The sequence below is a fragment of the Salvelinus fontinalis genome, chromosome 34 (genome assembly GCF_029448725.1).
Source record: "Salvelinus fontinalis isolate EN_2023a chromosome 34, ASM2944872v1, whole genome shotgun sequence".
In the NCBI taxonomy this organism is placed as follows: domain Eukaryota; kingdom Metazoa; phylum Chordata; class Actinopteri; order Salmoniformes; family Salmonidae; genus Salvelinus; species Salvelinus fontinalis.
Genome location: NC_074698.1, coordinates 17,104,437 through 17,121,907, shown reverse-complemented (window position 1 = coordinate 17,121,907; position 17,471 = coordinate 17,104,437). Strand labels below are relative to the sequence as shown.

Below are 17,471 nucleotides of genomic sequence, written 5' to 3'. Positions count from 1 at the left end.
CCAATGTAACAGTATAACTTTATGGCGTCCCCTCGCCCCGACCACGAACCAGGGACCCTCTGCACACATCAACAACAGTCACCCACGAAGCGTCGTTACCCATTGCTCCACAAAGTCTGCGGCCCTTGCAGATCAAGGGGAACCACTACTTCAAGGTTTCAGAGCAAGTGACGTCACCGACTGAAAGACTGCTAGCGCGCACCACCGCTACCTAGCTAGCCATTTCACATGGGTTACATTTGCGCGGTAGGTCCGGCCGGCCAGCCAGGTAGGTCCGTCAAGCCAGATAGCTGGTACTAGATACTTACCAAAAGTATGTGGACACCTGCTTGTAGAATATCTCATTCCAAAATTATAGGCCTTTATATGGAGTTGGTCCCCCATTTGATAGAACAGCCTCCACTCTTCTGGGAAGGCTTTCCACTAGATGTTGGAACATTGCTGTAGGGATTTGCTTCTATTCAGCCACAAGAGCCTTAGTGAGGTCAGGCACTGATGTTGGGCGATTAGGCCTGGCTCGCAGTCGGCAATCCAATTCATCCCACATGTAATCTAGTCTTCGTCATTATGACTAAAATATCATTAAGTCTTAGTCACATTTTTGTCAGTTGAATAATAATTTAGCGTAGTTATTTTCAAAATGATGAAAATAGTGGGCCATTTTTGTCAACCAAATGTCCTTTCATTTTAGTCACATCACATTTGTATTGCCTCATTAAACTATAGTAAACATAAATCACTGACTTCCATGTGCACATACATAGCCTTGTCCTACCAACATATATTTCTGCTGTTGGGAAGAGTAGAATGTTATGCAGAAAAATGACAAACATAAGAATATATAACAAATTCAGCCTACACAGATACTACACATTACATTAAAAAAACGGACACCGTTTTTTGTTGTTGTTGAGAGTAACAATATCACCAGTGTTACAGGATTTGGTTTTTCCATTTTATATTTAGAGGTTGGACGTTAGCAAGTGGGGCGCATCGATTGGTGTAACCTTGTTAGTTAGTCTGTATTACACCTGTGCTGGTTGGTCATCTCATTAGAAGGAAGGTGTTTCACCTGTGCTATATATGCACAAAAGTATGTGGACACCCCTTCAAATTAGTGGATTCGGCTATTTCAGCCACACCCATTGCTGACAGATTTATAAAATCAAGCACATAGCCATGAAATCTCCATAGACAAACATTGGCAGTAGAATGGCCTAACGGAAGTGCTCAGGGACTTTCAACGTGGCACTGTCATAGGACGCCACCTTTCCAACAAGTCTAAGACGGCTGAATCTGGGTTTCGCGGATACCAGGAGAACGCTACCTGCCCCAATGCATAGTGCTAACTGTACAGTTTGGTGGAAGAGGAATAATGGTCCTGGGCTGTTTTTCCTGGTTCGGGCTAGACCCCTGAGTTCCAGTGAAGGGAAATCTTAACGCTACAGCATACAATGACATTCTAGAAGATCCTGTGCTTCCAAGCTTGTGGAAGGCCCTTTCCTGTTACAGCATGACAATGCCGCTGTGCACAAAGTGAGGTCCATACAGAAATGGTTTGTTGAGATCAGTGTGGAAGAACCTGGCTGACCTCAACCCCATCGAACACCTTTGGGATGAATTGAAACGCAGACTGCGAGCCAGGCCTAATCGCCCACCCTCACTAATGCTCTTGTGGCTGAATGGAAGCCAATCCATGCAGCAAATGTTCCAACATCTAGTGGAAAGCCTTCCTAGAAGAGTGGAGGCTGTTATAGCAAAGGGGGACCAAGTCCATATTAATGCACATGATTTTAGAATGAGATGTTTGAAGAGCAGGTGTCCACAGTTTGTCATGTAGTGTATATTGCCAGTGCAAACATTTTATACTGCAAATGTTGGTACTGGCATATCATATGTCCAACAGACACTGTCCATTTCCAATATATTTAAGCAGTGATTTACCATCACCAAATTGACAGGCTGAAATCAACACCAACAAGCAAGGGAGAGGAATCACTAGCACTGCTAAGCCGTCCTGAGTTCAACGAGTCGGCGTTTCAGCAATGTAACAGCATGTCCAATTAGTGATGGTAAATGCCCATTGTGATATGTCCATTACACATATATTGCCAGTTTCAACATGTAATACTGCAATTGGACAGTGTCCATTGCCAATATATTTGAATAGGGTTTTACCATCACAAAATGGACGGAATGAAATGACCACCTAAGAGTGAGGGAGAGGAAACACTGACTCATACTGTATATTGCTAATGGACATGTGTGATGTTGCTGGATATTGGCGGGAACTGGAACACCCTGTCGTACACGTCAATCCAGAGCATCCAAACATGCTCAATGGGTTACATGTTTGGTGAGTATGCAGGCCATGGAAGAACTGGGACATGTTCAGCTTCCAAGAATTGTGTACAGATCCTTGCAACGTGGGGCCGTGCATTATCATGCTGAAACATGAGGTGATGGCGGTGGATGAATGGCACGACAATTCAAATTGCCATCGATAAAATGCAATTGTGTTCATGGTCCGTAGCTTATGCCTGCCCATAGCATAACCCCACCACAGGGAACTCTGTTCACAACGTTGACATCAGTAAACCGCTCACCCACACGACACCGGTTGTGAGGCCTGTTGGACATACTGCCAAATTCTCTAAAACATTGGTAGAAAAATTAACATTCAATTCTCTGGCAAAAGCTCTGTAGACATTCCTGCAGTAAGCATGCCAAATTGCACACTCCTTCAAAACTTGAGACAGCTATGGCATTGTGTTGTCACAGAACTGTACATTGTAGTTGCCTTTTCTTGTCCCTAGGACAAGGTGCACCTTTGTAATGATCATGCACTTTAATCAGCTTCTTGATATGCCACACCTGTCAGGTGGATGGATTGTCATGGCACAGAATAAATATTTACTAACAAAAATGTAAACAAATTTGTGCACAACATTTGAGAGATATGCTTTTTGTGCGTATGGTACATTTATGGGATCTTTTATTTCAGCTCATGAAACCAACACTTCACATGTTGCGTTTATATTTTTGTTCAGTGGAGTTTAAGTCCTTTAACTGCATGTTCAATTTGTGCTGGTAAATGTCAATTGTAATATATTGCTAATGGACAGTGTCACCAAGTTATACTGCAATTGGACAGTATATTTTAATAGGGATTTCCAGTTACAAAAAGGACAGTTTGTATTGTTCAGGCCATATCTGTGCTAGAACATAGCAGTTCAGTTGGAATGTTGATTTACTACTTTGAAATTAAAAGCCTTACTTCCTGATTCAATACCAAATAAACACATCTACTCAAAGAGTAAAACACTAAGTGAAGTTAAATGTAGACACAGTTGTGGTTTCATAGCCTGGTAAATAACATTGCTCAGATAGTTACACACTTACAGAAGGTTAGGTACAAGTCACAGAGAGCAGTTTGGGTACCAAAGAGAAGTTCTGTGTTTACGCAGATACTGTCAAAGTAATCAGATATATGTAGTGTTCAACAATAGTGTTGTCCTTCACAGGTTCATCTTGAGAAAATTATAGGTAAGAACGTACATAAATTGTTGTAAAAATGACAAAATGAGTACAAATTGTCTGTTCATTGGCTAGGTAAGTTCCAGTGTCAGCGAACAGAAGCATCTATAGTTGAGTGCTTCTGCTGAAAATGAGAGAAAAGCTACATACCATTGCCATCTTGAAACCTTACTTCCCTTCAGGATTACACAGTAACAACATCCAGTGTGGCCAGTTTCCCCCCACATATCAATTAACTATGTGAATCAATAACCCCACATTCTGGTTCTCACAAGCACCAGCGTTTCCTACATTCACATCAGTCTAAAGTGGTGTGTGCAACCAATCATAATTCTTAAAACACCCTGTTTCACTCTTTAGAGGGGAAAAATTAAAGTTAAAAAAATAACTAAATGTAGTCCATCAGGAAATCTAGTCAATCATTCAAAGAGTAAATTCCCATATTACAGCTTGAAACAAAAGATTGTTCAATAGTCTGTGCAAATACTTCCAGTAAAATGGCAATGACAAAAGAGGACCCATATCTGCTAGTCTTTCAGAGCATCTGCCATTACATGTGAACACCATACTCCTAACAGGAATTTGATACAAAAGTCCTTCAACATAGATTGTTAACAGAGTCATGGACATTTTTCTAGTCTTTCGCAAGGAAATTAACCATTATCAAAAGGGAGGAAGTGCTTTTCTGTACACTGTGCACCCTTGCTGAACATTATTATACAGACTAACACAACTACATTAAATGCTGAGGTTCATTTAAAAAAAAATATATATTTTTTAAATGACTAGAAAGCTATTCTTCCTGCTGTTCAAACTATAAGTTACCAAACAACTCATTACAAAGGAGAAAACAAATAGATGATACAGCTTGAAAGAAAAGTCTAAACACATTCACAGAAATAAAAGAGGTCATGACTATGTGTGCAGAGAAAATGTGTTCCTCTCATATCAAAGACATTGAGCTCTTCTAGATCAGGGGTGCCAAACTCATTTTGCCCCGGGGTCCACCTTCAGTCTTCAACAACATTTCCTCACCATCAAAATTGGCAAAAAGTGATGCACCCTGACTGTCATTTTGATGATTATTAGTGATCTGGACACAGTCAATAAACTGGATGAATGTAGGTCCATTATCATTTCTACACTTTCAAACTTGTTTTTTTGTCATTGTAAAAGTATATCGAGTTAGCCCCCTCCCCGCAAAACATCTGGATCCGGACGACACCCCTGTTCTAGCGCTTCACCAGTTTCTCTCACCATGTACATTTAAAAGTGTCAGAGACACAGCACAAGCCAGAATCTCCAAATGACTTGGGCACGAATTAATACAAATTCACCACGATCTCAACCCATAGGTCTCTCTTATTAGTGTTTCCATGTCATAGTAAGAGGATAATATCTATTTAGCCTGATAGTAGGCTGGACAATAAGGGTGAAAATATATAAAAGTAGTAGTAGGGGGAAGGTAAAGACCCCTACCCTATTGACAGCAGAAATCATCCCTTTCCATCTCTGTCATCATTGTGGCTTTCCAAAGCATTATTCTCAATCTAAATCTTAAGAAAACATCAAATACATTGTAGCTAAAAAGAGGGCTTGAAAGAAATGGAGGGACTGAATGATAAACATTGTCTAAGAATTCCATGACAAATGATTAGTCGCTCAGCTTCTTTCTATCCACTTCATGTTCCTTCATTCCAGCTCTCATTTAGACCCATTTCTCATCTTTGTTCAAATGAGTCCTGGCAGCTTTGAATGCACTTGAAGGTGCAGTAAGTAGCTCTGTATCGCTGACGCTCCAGAAAATCCTGTAACAGAGATGCCCAGCAGGGGGCAGCAGCAACCTTCACAAAACACCAAGAGGAGAAGTAAAGGCAGAGCAGTGAGAGTAGGAGTACGGAAGTAGTGAACACTAAGATATCGACCATGTTTTGCCTCATCTCCACATCCTCCCCCAGAGTTGATATGTCTTATCTGGGCTGGTGGTGGGCTGCGAGGCCTCTCCTGGCATGGGTGGACTGCCTCTGCTGGGCCAAAAAGGACTGGGCCTGGTTGGACGGACCCGATCGCTCTCCCACCACCTTCTGATGCAGGGCCATACCCTGGCGAGGGAGAGAGAGAAATAGAGCCATACCAAAAAAAACAAGACCATTATACAAGTCATTGCAGCACCTATCATGCCAACTGCACTAATACTATGTAGATTAGGCACATACGGAGAGGTTTACTTACTCACCATATTGTACCAGGCACTTATGATGAGTTGCTCCTCCTGGTCATGTCTGGACCTGCTCTTCTCATAGTCATGCTGCACACAGAGGAGTTGTTCATGCATATGGAGGGTCAGACAATGCACCACTCATCTGCATCTCGTCAGTCAATGTAGAGTGGCTCTTACCTCCAGGTGCTGGATCTTCCTGTCTCGCTCAGTCAACTGGTTCTTGAGGGCCTGAACATCAGGAGACACAGTCAGAGGCGGCTGCTTGGGGTCCAGAGTCTTGATCACCTGCACAACGAACACAAACACACACACATACTTGGTGCGGAAATTCTCAACTATGTCACGATGTGCATGACAATCTTTGACGATATCTGCAACTCAGATTTAAGGCGGCGGCCAAGCACCGTTGTGCTGTATGGATGAGTTTAGTGTCAGACAGTGTTGACTGACCGTCCTGGCCTTCTCAACGTAGCGCTTGTAGCGTTCCTCCATCAGCTTCATGTCCTCATCCTTCTTCTTCAGGATCTCCTGCAGCTCATCAATCTTCTTCGCCACTGACAGGAGGGAGGTTGAAGAGGAAATATTAACGGCATTTTCAGAGCTTGAAAGTGCTCTTAGATGATACTATTTGATAGCACTGCTCCCAAGGGCAGGAAATAAGAGGCTGCTTACTGTTGCCGTCCGCTTTGGGCTCCAGGTCATCAATGACCTCCCTCTTCTTCTGCAGGTCTGAGTGGGCCTCATGGAGCTTCTCCCTGAGACGAGGACAGAGGAAAAGCATGGAGGAACCGGACGTGCAAGAATCTACAGAGCGGTAATAATACTCCCTTCACAGGTGCAGTGTGCAAGCAACAGTGATAATAGTACTCACAAGTGCTCCTCAAGCTTCTTCTTCAGCAGGGAGGACTGAATGGGGAGGAAGAAAGTCAGTCAACACACAAACTACTGAGAAACAGACTTCTGTCAGACAGACAGACAGACAGAGACACAAATAATAAGCATAATACACAACTGAAGTAGTCAAAGTCAAATCAGAGTCCAGGCAGGGATGGGCTGTACTTACAATGGCCTGATTGGCCGAATGTCAGTCGGTGGGGGCAGGCGGAGAGACAGAGGGGTAGGCGTTAATGGTGAATCAACACAGCAAACAAGGGTTTAAGTTCACACACAAAATCTCAGAGAGCAGTCACAGGCAGGCAGGCAACGAAGGGGAGAGAAGGATACAATCTACAACAGTCCTCAAGGACTATACTGAGGTCTAGGTCTAATTTCCAGTTATAATGACACCAAAATAACAAATGATTAAAAACAACAAAAAACACTAAGACCAATAGATGGTCAACCGATTGAGAGATTGGTACTTTCCATTCCTGATTCCTATTCATTTTCAGTATACTGTCTCTGATTGGAGAAGACTGGGTCCACTCAGTGATTGGTATGGACAAGGTAACAGGAGTAAGAGGATGTGAGAGGAGGAGGGGTGAATGAGGAGGGTCTATCTCTCCACTCACATCCTCAGCCTTGCTTCCCTGCTCCTGTAGAGCCTTCTGGAGATCCTCCACCTGGGACCGCAGCTCAGAGATCTGCTGCTGGTTCAACCTGGAAGGATGAGAGAGAGAACAAATAAGAAAAGTAAGAGGGAGAGAAGGGGAAAGGAAGAAAGAATGAGTAAATTTGATTAAGCTGGTTTTGATGAGTGGTGGGAGAGGCTGGCGATGTATACAATGTCACATCAGCCGCTGCATTAGTCCATTCTAGCGGTGTCCCGCCCACCCCCTCCCCTCTCTGTGTGTTGTGGTTCATTAGGGAAAGACTGAGCCACTTCAGCCATACTTCACAGCTCGGGATGCTCTCCTCCTGCTGCTGGAGATGGCTGCCTGCCTCCCACACTCTGGACCCATCGTCACACACGATCCACTCAGAAAAACTGCCCACACACACACGCTGTACGGACAGCCGGGGGACCATCTGGCCCATTGCTGTCCATCCTCCGCTTCGGCCCACACAACTCAACACACAGACCAGAGGGTGAGTTGACATTTAGCTAGATCGCTCCTCCGTTTAGCCAAACGTGAAACTCAAACAGAAACTCTGGCAATATATACTGTGACTAACATCGTCACTGACTGACCTTGATACATACAATCAAATCTCAATGTGCATAACTAAAAACACTGCAGTGGTATTCTTATAGAACATATATTTTATTTTACGCATGCCTACACACACACCTGTTTTGTGTCTCCAGGGTGTTCTGGCTGCGTTGAGACTCCTCCAGCTGACCCTGTACCTCCACCAGTCTCTGTCTGTTGCTCTCCTCCTGGACACACAGCATCTTGTTCTCACTCTGCAGACGCACCACCGTCTCCCTGTGGAAGCAGAAGGAAGGAGGTCAAAGAGAGAAGGCAGGGAAGTGGGGCAGAGAGGCAAAGGTCTGTACACTACACACCAACAGAAGTATTCAGCGCCGCCTCAGCCAATTTAACAGCAGTGCCATCTGACTGGAAGCCATTCTATTCATGGAGCCAATGGCACATTCTGGTTCTAAAAATAGTGTGGCTGAGGAATAAGACCTTTGCCATTTATCACAGCTGAACACTATGTTTGGGTGGATCCAGATTTCCATATCGTTCCTGAACCATACCGGGTTTACGGCAGTGCACACAAAGGGCATCATTTCTGTTCAAACACTTAAAAATGCTATCAAAGTACTAGCTAATTCCCATAGCGGACATTAGCTAAATGCTAACAAGCGCAAGCGAACATAAACTAAAAGCAAAGACAGTTCTATAACTTTGTGAGCTGAGTTCTATCTCAAAAGGCTACTCACACTTAATCTAGGAGGGGATTGATTGTCTCTGCCGTAACCAAGAAGCTTGATCTTGCAAGCTAGTCACCTATAGCTAGCAGGTTAGCAAACAAAATGCATAGCTGGAGAAAATGTATTTGGCATTAAGATAGTTAACGTATAGATATATTTAGCTGGCAAACAGTAGTGAATTTCAAGTGTAACTTGATCAACTCTTGCACTGCTCGACAGTGGACGTCACATGCTCTTAGTAAACAAATATACCATGTGACTGGCTCAACTGAATTGTGGTTAAAAAAAAAAACATTTCTAAATACCCCGGTACAGCCCAGGCCTACAGTTGAAAATGAGCAATTGAATTCTGACACCACTGTATGTCTATTGATAGGTCAGATAGATAACACCTAACAGATGAAGCTTTCACACACATACATACTTGAACTCTGTGGGCATCATCTCAGAGGCCAGGTTTCCCACTGTGCCAGAGTCCTCACTTAAACCACCTGAAGGGGAGAGAGAGAGAGCTAAGATGCAAGTGGAAAATATATCACATTTGTTTTAACAGTCGTCTTATCAACTGCCACAAAAGGTCAAACAACCCCCCTCTACCATCTTGTCATTTAGAAAAACAGATGTGAGCTGTGTCCATTGGACTCACCTGGTTGATTGAGGCCCTTCTGTTGGACCTGTGCACACCTGAGCTCATCATTGGTTTCTCGCAGTGTGTCTCGCTCTGAGATCAAACGCTGGAAAACACATTGGGATAACGTGGGGATTAGACTGCACTCAATCTGATCCTACTAGAAGTGTTCAAAGTGACTGCCTCAGAATAACAAAGAGTTTAAATCCACATCCACATTGACATCATGCCCTTGTAATACATCTTAGCCTGGAGAGGAGTTGTCCCGGGCCATCCTCTCTCACCTCTTTCTCCTTAAGCAGGGCGTCATACTTATCCTGAAGGTTCTTGTACTCAAACTGCCACTTCTCAGCCTTCAGTGCCTCTGACGAATGCTTGGTGTGAAGCTCATGGACCTGACAGCAGGGAGGAAACACATTCAGGGTCTGAATAGCGTTCATAGCATCCTGTGTCATACACACATCCATCTCCACACCTTTGTTAACCCTCCGCCATTCTCTAGCCCTCTCTGCCCACCTGTCTCTTGTAGGTGTCCAGCTGGGTGCGGACTGAGTTGGCCCTGCGTAGCTCCTCCTCCAGCTCACATGTGCGCTGCATGTAGACAGTGTTGCGCTCCTCCAGCAGACGCACCTGTCTGCGCAGGTCCCCCAGGTCCTCCAGCTTACGCTTGTACGTCTCTACCAGCGCCTCCAGCCGGCTCACCCGGTCAGACGAATGCCTGTGGGAGGGGAGAGGGTGAGATGGGGAAGCCGTTTTGAGGACGGGGCAGGAAAGGAGAGAAGGCCACAGACTAGTGAGAGGCTGCTCTCCCCCTGGGCTCACCGGAGGATGTCCATCTCATCTTTGAGACTCTGGGCCTCCTGGGCGAGGCTGGTCAGTTCATCATTACGGTGAGTGAGGTCCAAAACGTCACGCTCCAGAATCTCCCCTCGCACACGCATGTCATCTCGGCTGTTCTCTAGTCTGTGTCACAAACAGGGGCAAACAGAAAATGATCAATTAAATGTATCAAAAGAGTACAATGCATTTAGTTTGGAAGTCTGTGTTGAGGGTCTGACTCTGACCTGTAGTTCTCCTCCTGTAGCTGCTCCATCTGGCTCTGCAGCAGCAGCAGCTTCTTGCCAGTGATGGTGGTGGAAGCATCCTGTGGGTCACTGAGGCTGAGCTTCTCCCTCAGGGACTGTGTCTCCACCTGCAGGGACGACTTCTCCTCCAGGACGGCTGCCAACTGAGGACCAAACACACACACACACACACACACACACACACACACACACACACACACACACACACACACACACACACAGTCAGAGGTGGGGAGGCAGAGAGAGAACCAGACAAAGTGGCATGTAACCAAGGCTAGAGAGAGGGAGGAGACCTAGAGACAAATCAACAAACAGTCACACATTGAGTCATAGAAAGTGCTGAGCACAGAAAAAGGACACACTTCAAAACACAGAACACCTCCAAAAAACTAATTAACTCATGAAAATGCTGAACACAAATAAGACACTCCACAAGTGCTAAAGAAAAAAGAGCCACACTCACATATCCAGCAACAGACACTGTACATTGCTTGCAAAACATGCAATGTTTTTCCATGAGGGTTGGTGGTAACTTCACATGCACAAACATCAAAGCAGTTAGTCAGCTGGTCTGCTATGATCTCCATCAGGTGGGCCACTTTCTCAAGGGAGCAGTTGTTAGCATTACCCCTCAAGGAGGTGAATAGAAAACCAGATGTCGGAGTCAGTCTGACTAACAGTTACAAAGTGGAGAGACTGGAGAGTGGGCTCAGAAAGGGATGTTGATTAAGGATTCAATCTAGTGAGGCTTGATGAAAGATGAACTATCCTTGGGGTTATCATGGACAAGAATGTTGGTTGGTGGTTTAGGGTAAAATGTCCACCCTGAATATGTTTATGTGAGTTAGGCAAGCAGGCATGCCAATATTAAAAAGGGGGCGTCTATTACTTACCTGTTGGACATCTTTCCAGTTTGAGCACAGCAAAACTCTACACTGAACTTTAAGGACAAATGGCTTGCTTTAGCATCATACCAGGGAAAAAGTAAAGACCTACATAAACTACTGAGAATTTCTTAATGTGTTGAATGTTACACACTAAGAAATATGCTTTACACATAACAGTGGTAATTGCCTTCTAATCCTAAATACTATACAATGTAATTTTTGGGGATCAATGACTTAAGTCTTTGTAGCCAATGACATTGCCTAATCAGAGGCAGCATTAGCAGCACAGTTAGCACTGTTTCATAGAAAATAATAGAGGATTCTAGTACCCAAAAGCCCATTTTAGCATGTGTAGCGCCATTGAGAACTTTCACCATTTTGAAGTAGTCAACTGGGTGTGGCTTCCTATTGGTTAAGGAAGGGTCACATAATTCCATCCAGGACATCAGGAAGGATCAGCCAATTAATTATTTGTGAGCAAACATTCCATAACTGCAGGTGGCAGTACATCGCCAACCTTAGCTTTATACCTGTTCAAACAACACACTGTGGCAGTATGCACCCTTTCAGTTTGTTTACCAACTCAGTAGTAGAAGAAAATGTACTACTTCAAAATCAGTGGAGGCTGGTAGGAGGAGCTATAGGAGGACAGGCTCATTGTAATGGCTGAAATTGAATAAATGGAACGGTATCAAACATATGGAAAGCACGTTTCACTCCGTTCCTTTAATTCCATAACAGCCATTACAATGAGCATGTCCTCATATAGCTCCTCCCACCAGCCTCCACTGATCAAGATGGCGATGGCCTCAATGGCGCTGCCCGTGCACTCACAGAAGCCAAAATGGGACAGATACAAAGAAGAGTCCTCTATCACTCTCTATGCACTGTTTACACAACAAACCATCAGGGGGAATCAGTCAAACTGGACAACAATCCTCAGCCAAGCGAATAAATAGGGTCACTTCACTCATGGCAAAGAGCTGCAGATACACACTCAACATGCTAACTAACAAACAGTCCTCTCTGCCCACCTGGTGCTCCAGGTCCCGACAGCGCTGGCCCAGATCCTCCTTCGCCTCCACCTCCTCACTGAGAAAATAATACTTCCTGGACTGCAGACACAGAGAGAAGCACAAGGGAGGTTATAGACAGCACAGTGGGAGGTAGAGAACGAGAGAGATATACCACGAAAGACATGTAAATGAGACGGCAATTGAAGAATAGCGATAAAACCAACTTGCAGGGGAGTGAAAGTTTAAATGTATTCAGAGAAGCAGAGTACGAAGAGAGCGGGTCCCACCTGGTAGTCAAAGTCCCCGTAGGTCTCAGGACTTCCTGGAACAGTTGGCTCTTTAGCTAGGAGCTACACCACAACAACACAGTCAATTGCTGGTTCTAACTCCAGAAAGACAGATCACATGGTGAAACCCATTGTCAATATAGAGGTAATCAGGACAAGTGAGCTATTGCCTGTTTTATAGTGTATATTGCTGTTAAATAGATAAAGGTTTCGGGGAGCAAAGAATTGTGCTTGTGGGTGCAATCTCACAAGAGGACAGACTGATCTACAAAGAGGATAATATCCAAAATACTGATCTCTCACCTCCTGTATGGCTGTCATGACAACATGCTGGACAGACTCCTCCAGGGTCATTATCTGCTGGATTTGCTCTATGAGAAAAAAAACATGGAGGAGGAGTCCACTGAATATCACATCCACATCTGACAGCCAGACCCTCAAAACACTTCAAACACACTGCTTTACACACAGTGCAACAGTTTCTCCTGCATTCACATCAAACCCACTAGCTTATTCATCTGAGGATCACATTGTCTTTTAAAACTCTGTTTTATCATAATCTGTATACAGTACATAGTTAGGCTTTGTAGGAATGAACCATTGAATGCTCAGTTTATCAACTGATAATCATTAAATCCTGAATTTTCTCCATAGGTGACTTCCTGTTACCCAGCATGGCCTCCTCTAGCCCAGCTAGCTCACCTTGCTTCTTCTCACAGCTGACAGCACAGCCAAGCACCAACTGCACCAGCTTTCCAAGTTCAGTCACATCTCCAAACTCCCCAATCAGATTGATGTCTGGCAGGTGCTCGTCTGCTACCTGGTGGCCAAGCACCTGTTCATGGAGGGATGGAGACAATGTGGAATTGTGAGAAAATATACAGCTGAAGTCAGAAGTTTACATACACTTAAACTGAGTTTAAATGAACTTGGCTATTCACAATTCCTGACATTTAATCCCAGTAAAAATTCCCTGTCTTGGGTCAGTTAGGATCACCACTTTATTTTAAGAATGTGAAATGTCAGAATAATAGGAGAGAGAATGATTTATTTCAGCTTTTATACCTTTCATCACATTCCCAGTGGGTCAGAAGTTTACATACACTCAATTAGTATTTGGTAGCATTGCCTTTAAATTGTTTAACTTGGGTCAAACGTTTTGGGTAGCCTTCCAATAGCTTCCCACAATAAGTTGGGTGAATTTTGGCCTATTCCTCTTGACAGAGCTGGTGTAACTGAGTCAGGTTTGTAGGCCTCCTTGCACACACACACACACTTTTTCAGTTCTGCCCACAAATGTTCTATAGGATTGAGGTCAGGGCTTTGTGTTGACCACTCAAATACCTTGACTTTGTTGTCCTTAAGCCATTTTGCCACAACTTTGGAAGCATGCTTGGGGTCATTGTCCATTTGGAAGACCCATTTGCGACCAAGCTTTAACTTCCTGACTGTCTTGAGATGTGCTGCCACCCCCATGCTTCACAGCTGGGATGGTGTTCTTCAGCTTGCAAGCCTCCCACTTTTTTTCTCCAAACATAACGATGGTCATTATGGCCAAGCTGTTCTATTTTTGTTTCATCAGACCAGAGGAAATTTCTCCAAAAAGTACACTCTTTGTCCCCATGTGCAGTTGCAAACCGTAGTCAGGCTTTTTTTGTGACGGTTTTGGAGCAGTGGCTTCTTCCTTGCTGAGTGGCCTTTCAGGTTGTGTCGATATAGGACTCATTTTACTGTGGATATAGATACTTTGTACCTGTTTTCTCACAAGGTCCTTTGTTGTTGTTCTGGGATTGATTTGCACTTTTTGCACCAAAGTACGTTCATCTCTAGGAGACAGAACACGTCTCCTTCCTGAGAGGTATGACAGCTGCGTGGTCCCATGGTGTTTATACTTGCGTACTATTGTTTGTACAGATGAACGTGGTACCTTCAGGCATTTGGAAATTGCTCCCAAAGATGAACCAGACTTGTGGAGGTCTACAATTGTGGCTGAGTTCCTTTTATTTTACCATGATGTCAAGCAAAGAGGCACTGAGTTTGAAGGTAGGCCTTGAAATACATCCACAGGTACACCTCCAATTACGTCAATTAGCCTATCAGAAGCTTCTAAAGCCATGACATAATTTTCTGGCATTTTAAAAGCTGTTTAAAGGCACAGTCAACTTAGTGTATGTAAACTTCTGACCCACTGAAATTGTGATACAGTGAATTAAACGTGAAATAATCTGTCTGTAAGTAATTGTTGGGAAAATTACTTGTGTCATGCACAAAGTAGATGTCCTAACCGACTTGCCAAAACTATAGTTTGTTAACAAGAAATTTGTGGAGTGGTTGAAAAACAAGTTAATGACTCCAACCTAAGTGTATGTAAACTTCTGACTTCAACTGTATGCATTGAGCAATGACATTTCAAATGGACTAAGACATGTGCAAACACTGAGGAACAACTGGAGGAGATTGATCACTTAAAAGAAATGCAGGAAACATGCATATACCATCCATCCCTTCCTTCCTTCTGATCTTTAATGAGGAAAAGCCTTTACTCACATCATGGTAATACTCAAGCATGCTCTGAAGAATCTTCTTCAGGTTGCTGACCTGGAGGAAAATTAAATAAATCTGAGCTGGAGAATACAGGCATCTTTGCCTTGGTGAAAATACACCATCTTTAAACAGTGAGGCCAGTGGTCACTCTAGGTTGCCTAGGTGACAACCTAGAGGCACTGTGTCATATCCTTCTGTCTCATACTGCACCTTGAGGCGCCAGTTGGCCTCACTCTCCTCCTTGATCCTGCCCAGCCATGCCTCATTAAACCAGGAGGGGTCTCTGTTAACGAGATGACACACTTAACAAGACATATTCTAGGCACATACAATACACAGGAAGCCACAGGGCAGAGTATGTCTAAACTGGAAACCGCAAACTCCCTAATATGTGACACTCAATGAATGTCACAACAAGCAAGCAATCATTGGAAACTTGCTTGAGTTATCATATAAAAAAAACAGACATAGAATTGCCATTACCCAATTCAACTAACCTTTAGATAAAAGCACTGCTTGTTTCCAGTTGAACACAAAAACAGATACATTTCTGTGTGTGTGTGTGTGTGTGTGCGTGGACAGAAAGGCACACAAATACTACAGCAGATGAGGTATGAAGGTAATTTGGCTTGGACAGACAGTACCCTAAAATGGACAGGCCCTTGCACAAAATCCCACCTGGGCACAATCTGCCAGACCCAGGCCTTGAGAAATACAGACCTATTCCCTATCAAGCGGTTGCAGGTTGATAGACGTGCCACGTTCATCGAATCAGCAAGTCGGACATTTCTGAGTTTCCTAGTTCCGACTAGCATGTGAAGACAGCATAAATCTCCCAGTTTTCCTAAGCTTTGCTGGTGTCTACTCTTTGTGTTAACCCACCACCAACCTCAAAACACATAAAAAAAACGTGGTCCCCTTACATCCTGTGTAGAACGTGTGCAATAGCCACTCCGCTCGTCAGGTCCTGCTTACTGGTGCATGAGGGCACCTGAAATGTCTGTAGCTGGAAGGGTTGGACATGAGGAATGAGAAGAAAATGTGTTAGTGTGTCATTTATTCAACTTGACATGACAATCAATTTGAAATCAACTGATCAAGAAGAGGAACAATGCAAATGCTACTGCCAACACGTTGGGCAAATTGCTTGCTGTTTTAGGATGGTATCTATTAAGCACTTTGACAACTGTTGATAAAAAACGGACTTTATAAAAATACATTTGATTGATTGTGCCGTCTAGAAGTGCTGGAAAGCCATTCTACTTATGTACTGTACAGCTAAAGTGTTTGCTAACCACTAAATGATAGACCTCAGCTAGCTACGTAAATGGCAAGTTGTTTGTAATGCAAGTTAAGAGATCATTCCACATTTCTAGCCAATTTTAATATAGCCTAAACAACCTATATTTGGAGGGTTCATGGCTGAGTTTTTCAACTATGTACCATCTCAATGGTACTCAGATGCTAGCTAGGAGAGTGACACTGGCTTGCTGGGGCTTGGCTAGACCTTTGTACTGATTGCACAAGATGGTGGCTAACTCAGTTGCTGGCTGGAAACTTGAGCTTGTCCAACAAGTACATTTCTGATGTCGACAGTAGACCATCAAAATAATTTAGCTAGCTAGTTAGCTTTATTTGACAGTGACAGCTAGTTAATGATGTTATTTCTATTTGAGCTGGTTCAAGGCACTGTTAACGATAAAATGCCTAGCTACATTACTTGTAAAAACACCTCATTTCGCCACATTTCACTGCTAGCGAGAGGTCGCTTTGGATGACGACTCAGTCTGGCTAGCAAGATATCCCAGTTATCCAACTTGGCATTCATATTTAACTTTGTAAAACTTACCCAATTTAGTAACGAATCGCATAGCTTTGCTTTATCCAGACTCATTTTGGTTTGTCTAATCGATACTCTGCAGTTAGCTCTGCACACTAGCAATCGAGACTTTCAGCTTCAAATTTGTTTTTAGCTTGAACTATCACGTCAACAAACCTTGGCCTCCTGTTAGCTAGCTTAACTTTCGCGTTTTAGCTCCATTAACCATCCCGGTGAGCCGCCGTATTAACAACATTGTCATGGCAACAGATGACTGTATTTTCATGTGTTGTTGTCACAGAGTTTCTAAACCCAGAGACGCACGCAACATCGCGAGACTTCCGGAAAGCATGCGATGGCGTTTGAGAAGTCAATGAGAGAAGTGACAAATTCTTCCTTAGTTGTTAACTTTATCGAAATCGTAAGGCACAACATAGATTCGAGACAATGTACTAAGTATTTGAACATGTTATTACTCCAACCTCGTGAAAGTGAAAAACTGACACGTTTTTCGTTATTGCACATGCGCAGCTTGGCGCGAGACAACCGTTACACCCGATTACGTGTTTTTGCGCATGAGCAGTTGCCGCGTTCACATGCTAATTGGAACAAGGCAACTCCGATAT

General features: G+C 43.7%; 1 protein-coding gene across 1 annotated transcript; it reads right to left on the bottom strand.

Moving 5' to 3' along the window:
* Positions 1–2,978: 2,978 nt before the first annotated feature.
* Positions 2,979–17,174, bottom strand: LOC129833331 (protein Hook homolog 2-like). Its single transcript, XM_055897843.1, has 22 exons — positions 16,876–17,174; positions 15,950–16,032; positions 15,237–15,309; positions 15,030–15,080; positions 13,185–13,317; positions 12,786–12,853; positions 12,483–12,545; positions 12,214–12,294; positions 10,272–10,435; positions 10,030–10,170; positions 9,724–9,925; positions 9,492–9,602; positions 9,226–9,313; positions 9,004–9,070; positions 7,990–8,127; positions 7,270–7,357; positions 6,630–6,664; positions 6,431–6,513; positions 6,209–6,312; positions 5,936–6,043; positions 5,774–5,845; positions 2,979–5,639 (listed from the first exon to the last, which is right to left on the bottom strand). Exons 1-22 carry the CDS (start codon positions 16,918–16,920, stop codon positions 5,508–5,510), a joined length of 2,130 nt encoding a protein of 709 aa, XP_055753818.1. The 5' UTR covers positions 16,921–17,174; the 3' UTR covers positions 2,979–5,507.
* Between the last annotated feature and the right edge of the window lie 297 nt (positions 17,175–17,471).

Coding starts and splice junctions, on each gene's coding strand:
- LOC129833331 (XM_055897843.1), bottom strand. CDS start 16,920: ATGAGTCTGGATAAAGCAAAGCTATGCGATTCGTTACTAAATTGG. Junction 9,071..9,225: donor GAAGGGCCTCAATCAACCAG/GTGAGTCCAATG, acceptor TCTCCCCTTCAG/GTGGTTTAAGTGAGGACTCT. Junction 6,514..6,629: donor AAGAAGCTTGAGGAGCACTT/GTGAGTACTATT, acceptor TCCTCGTCTCAG/GGAGAAGCTCCATGAGGCCC.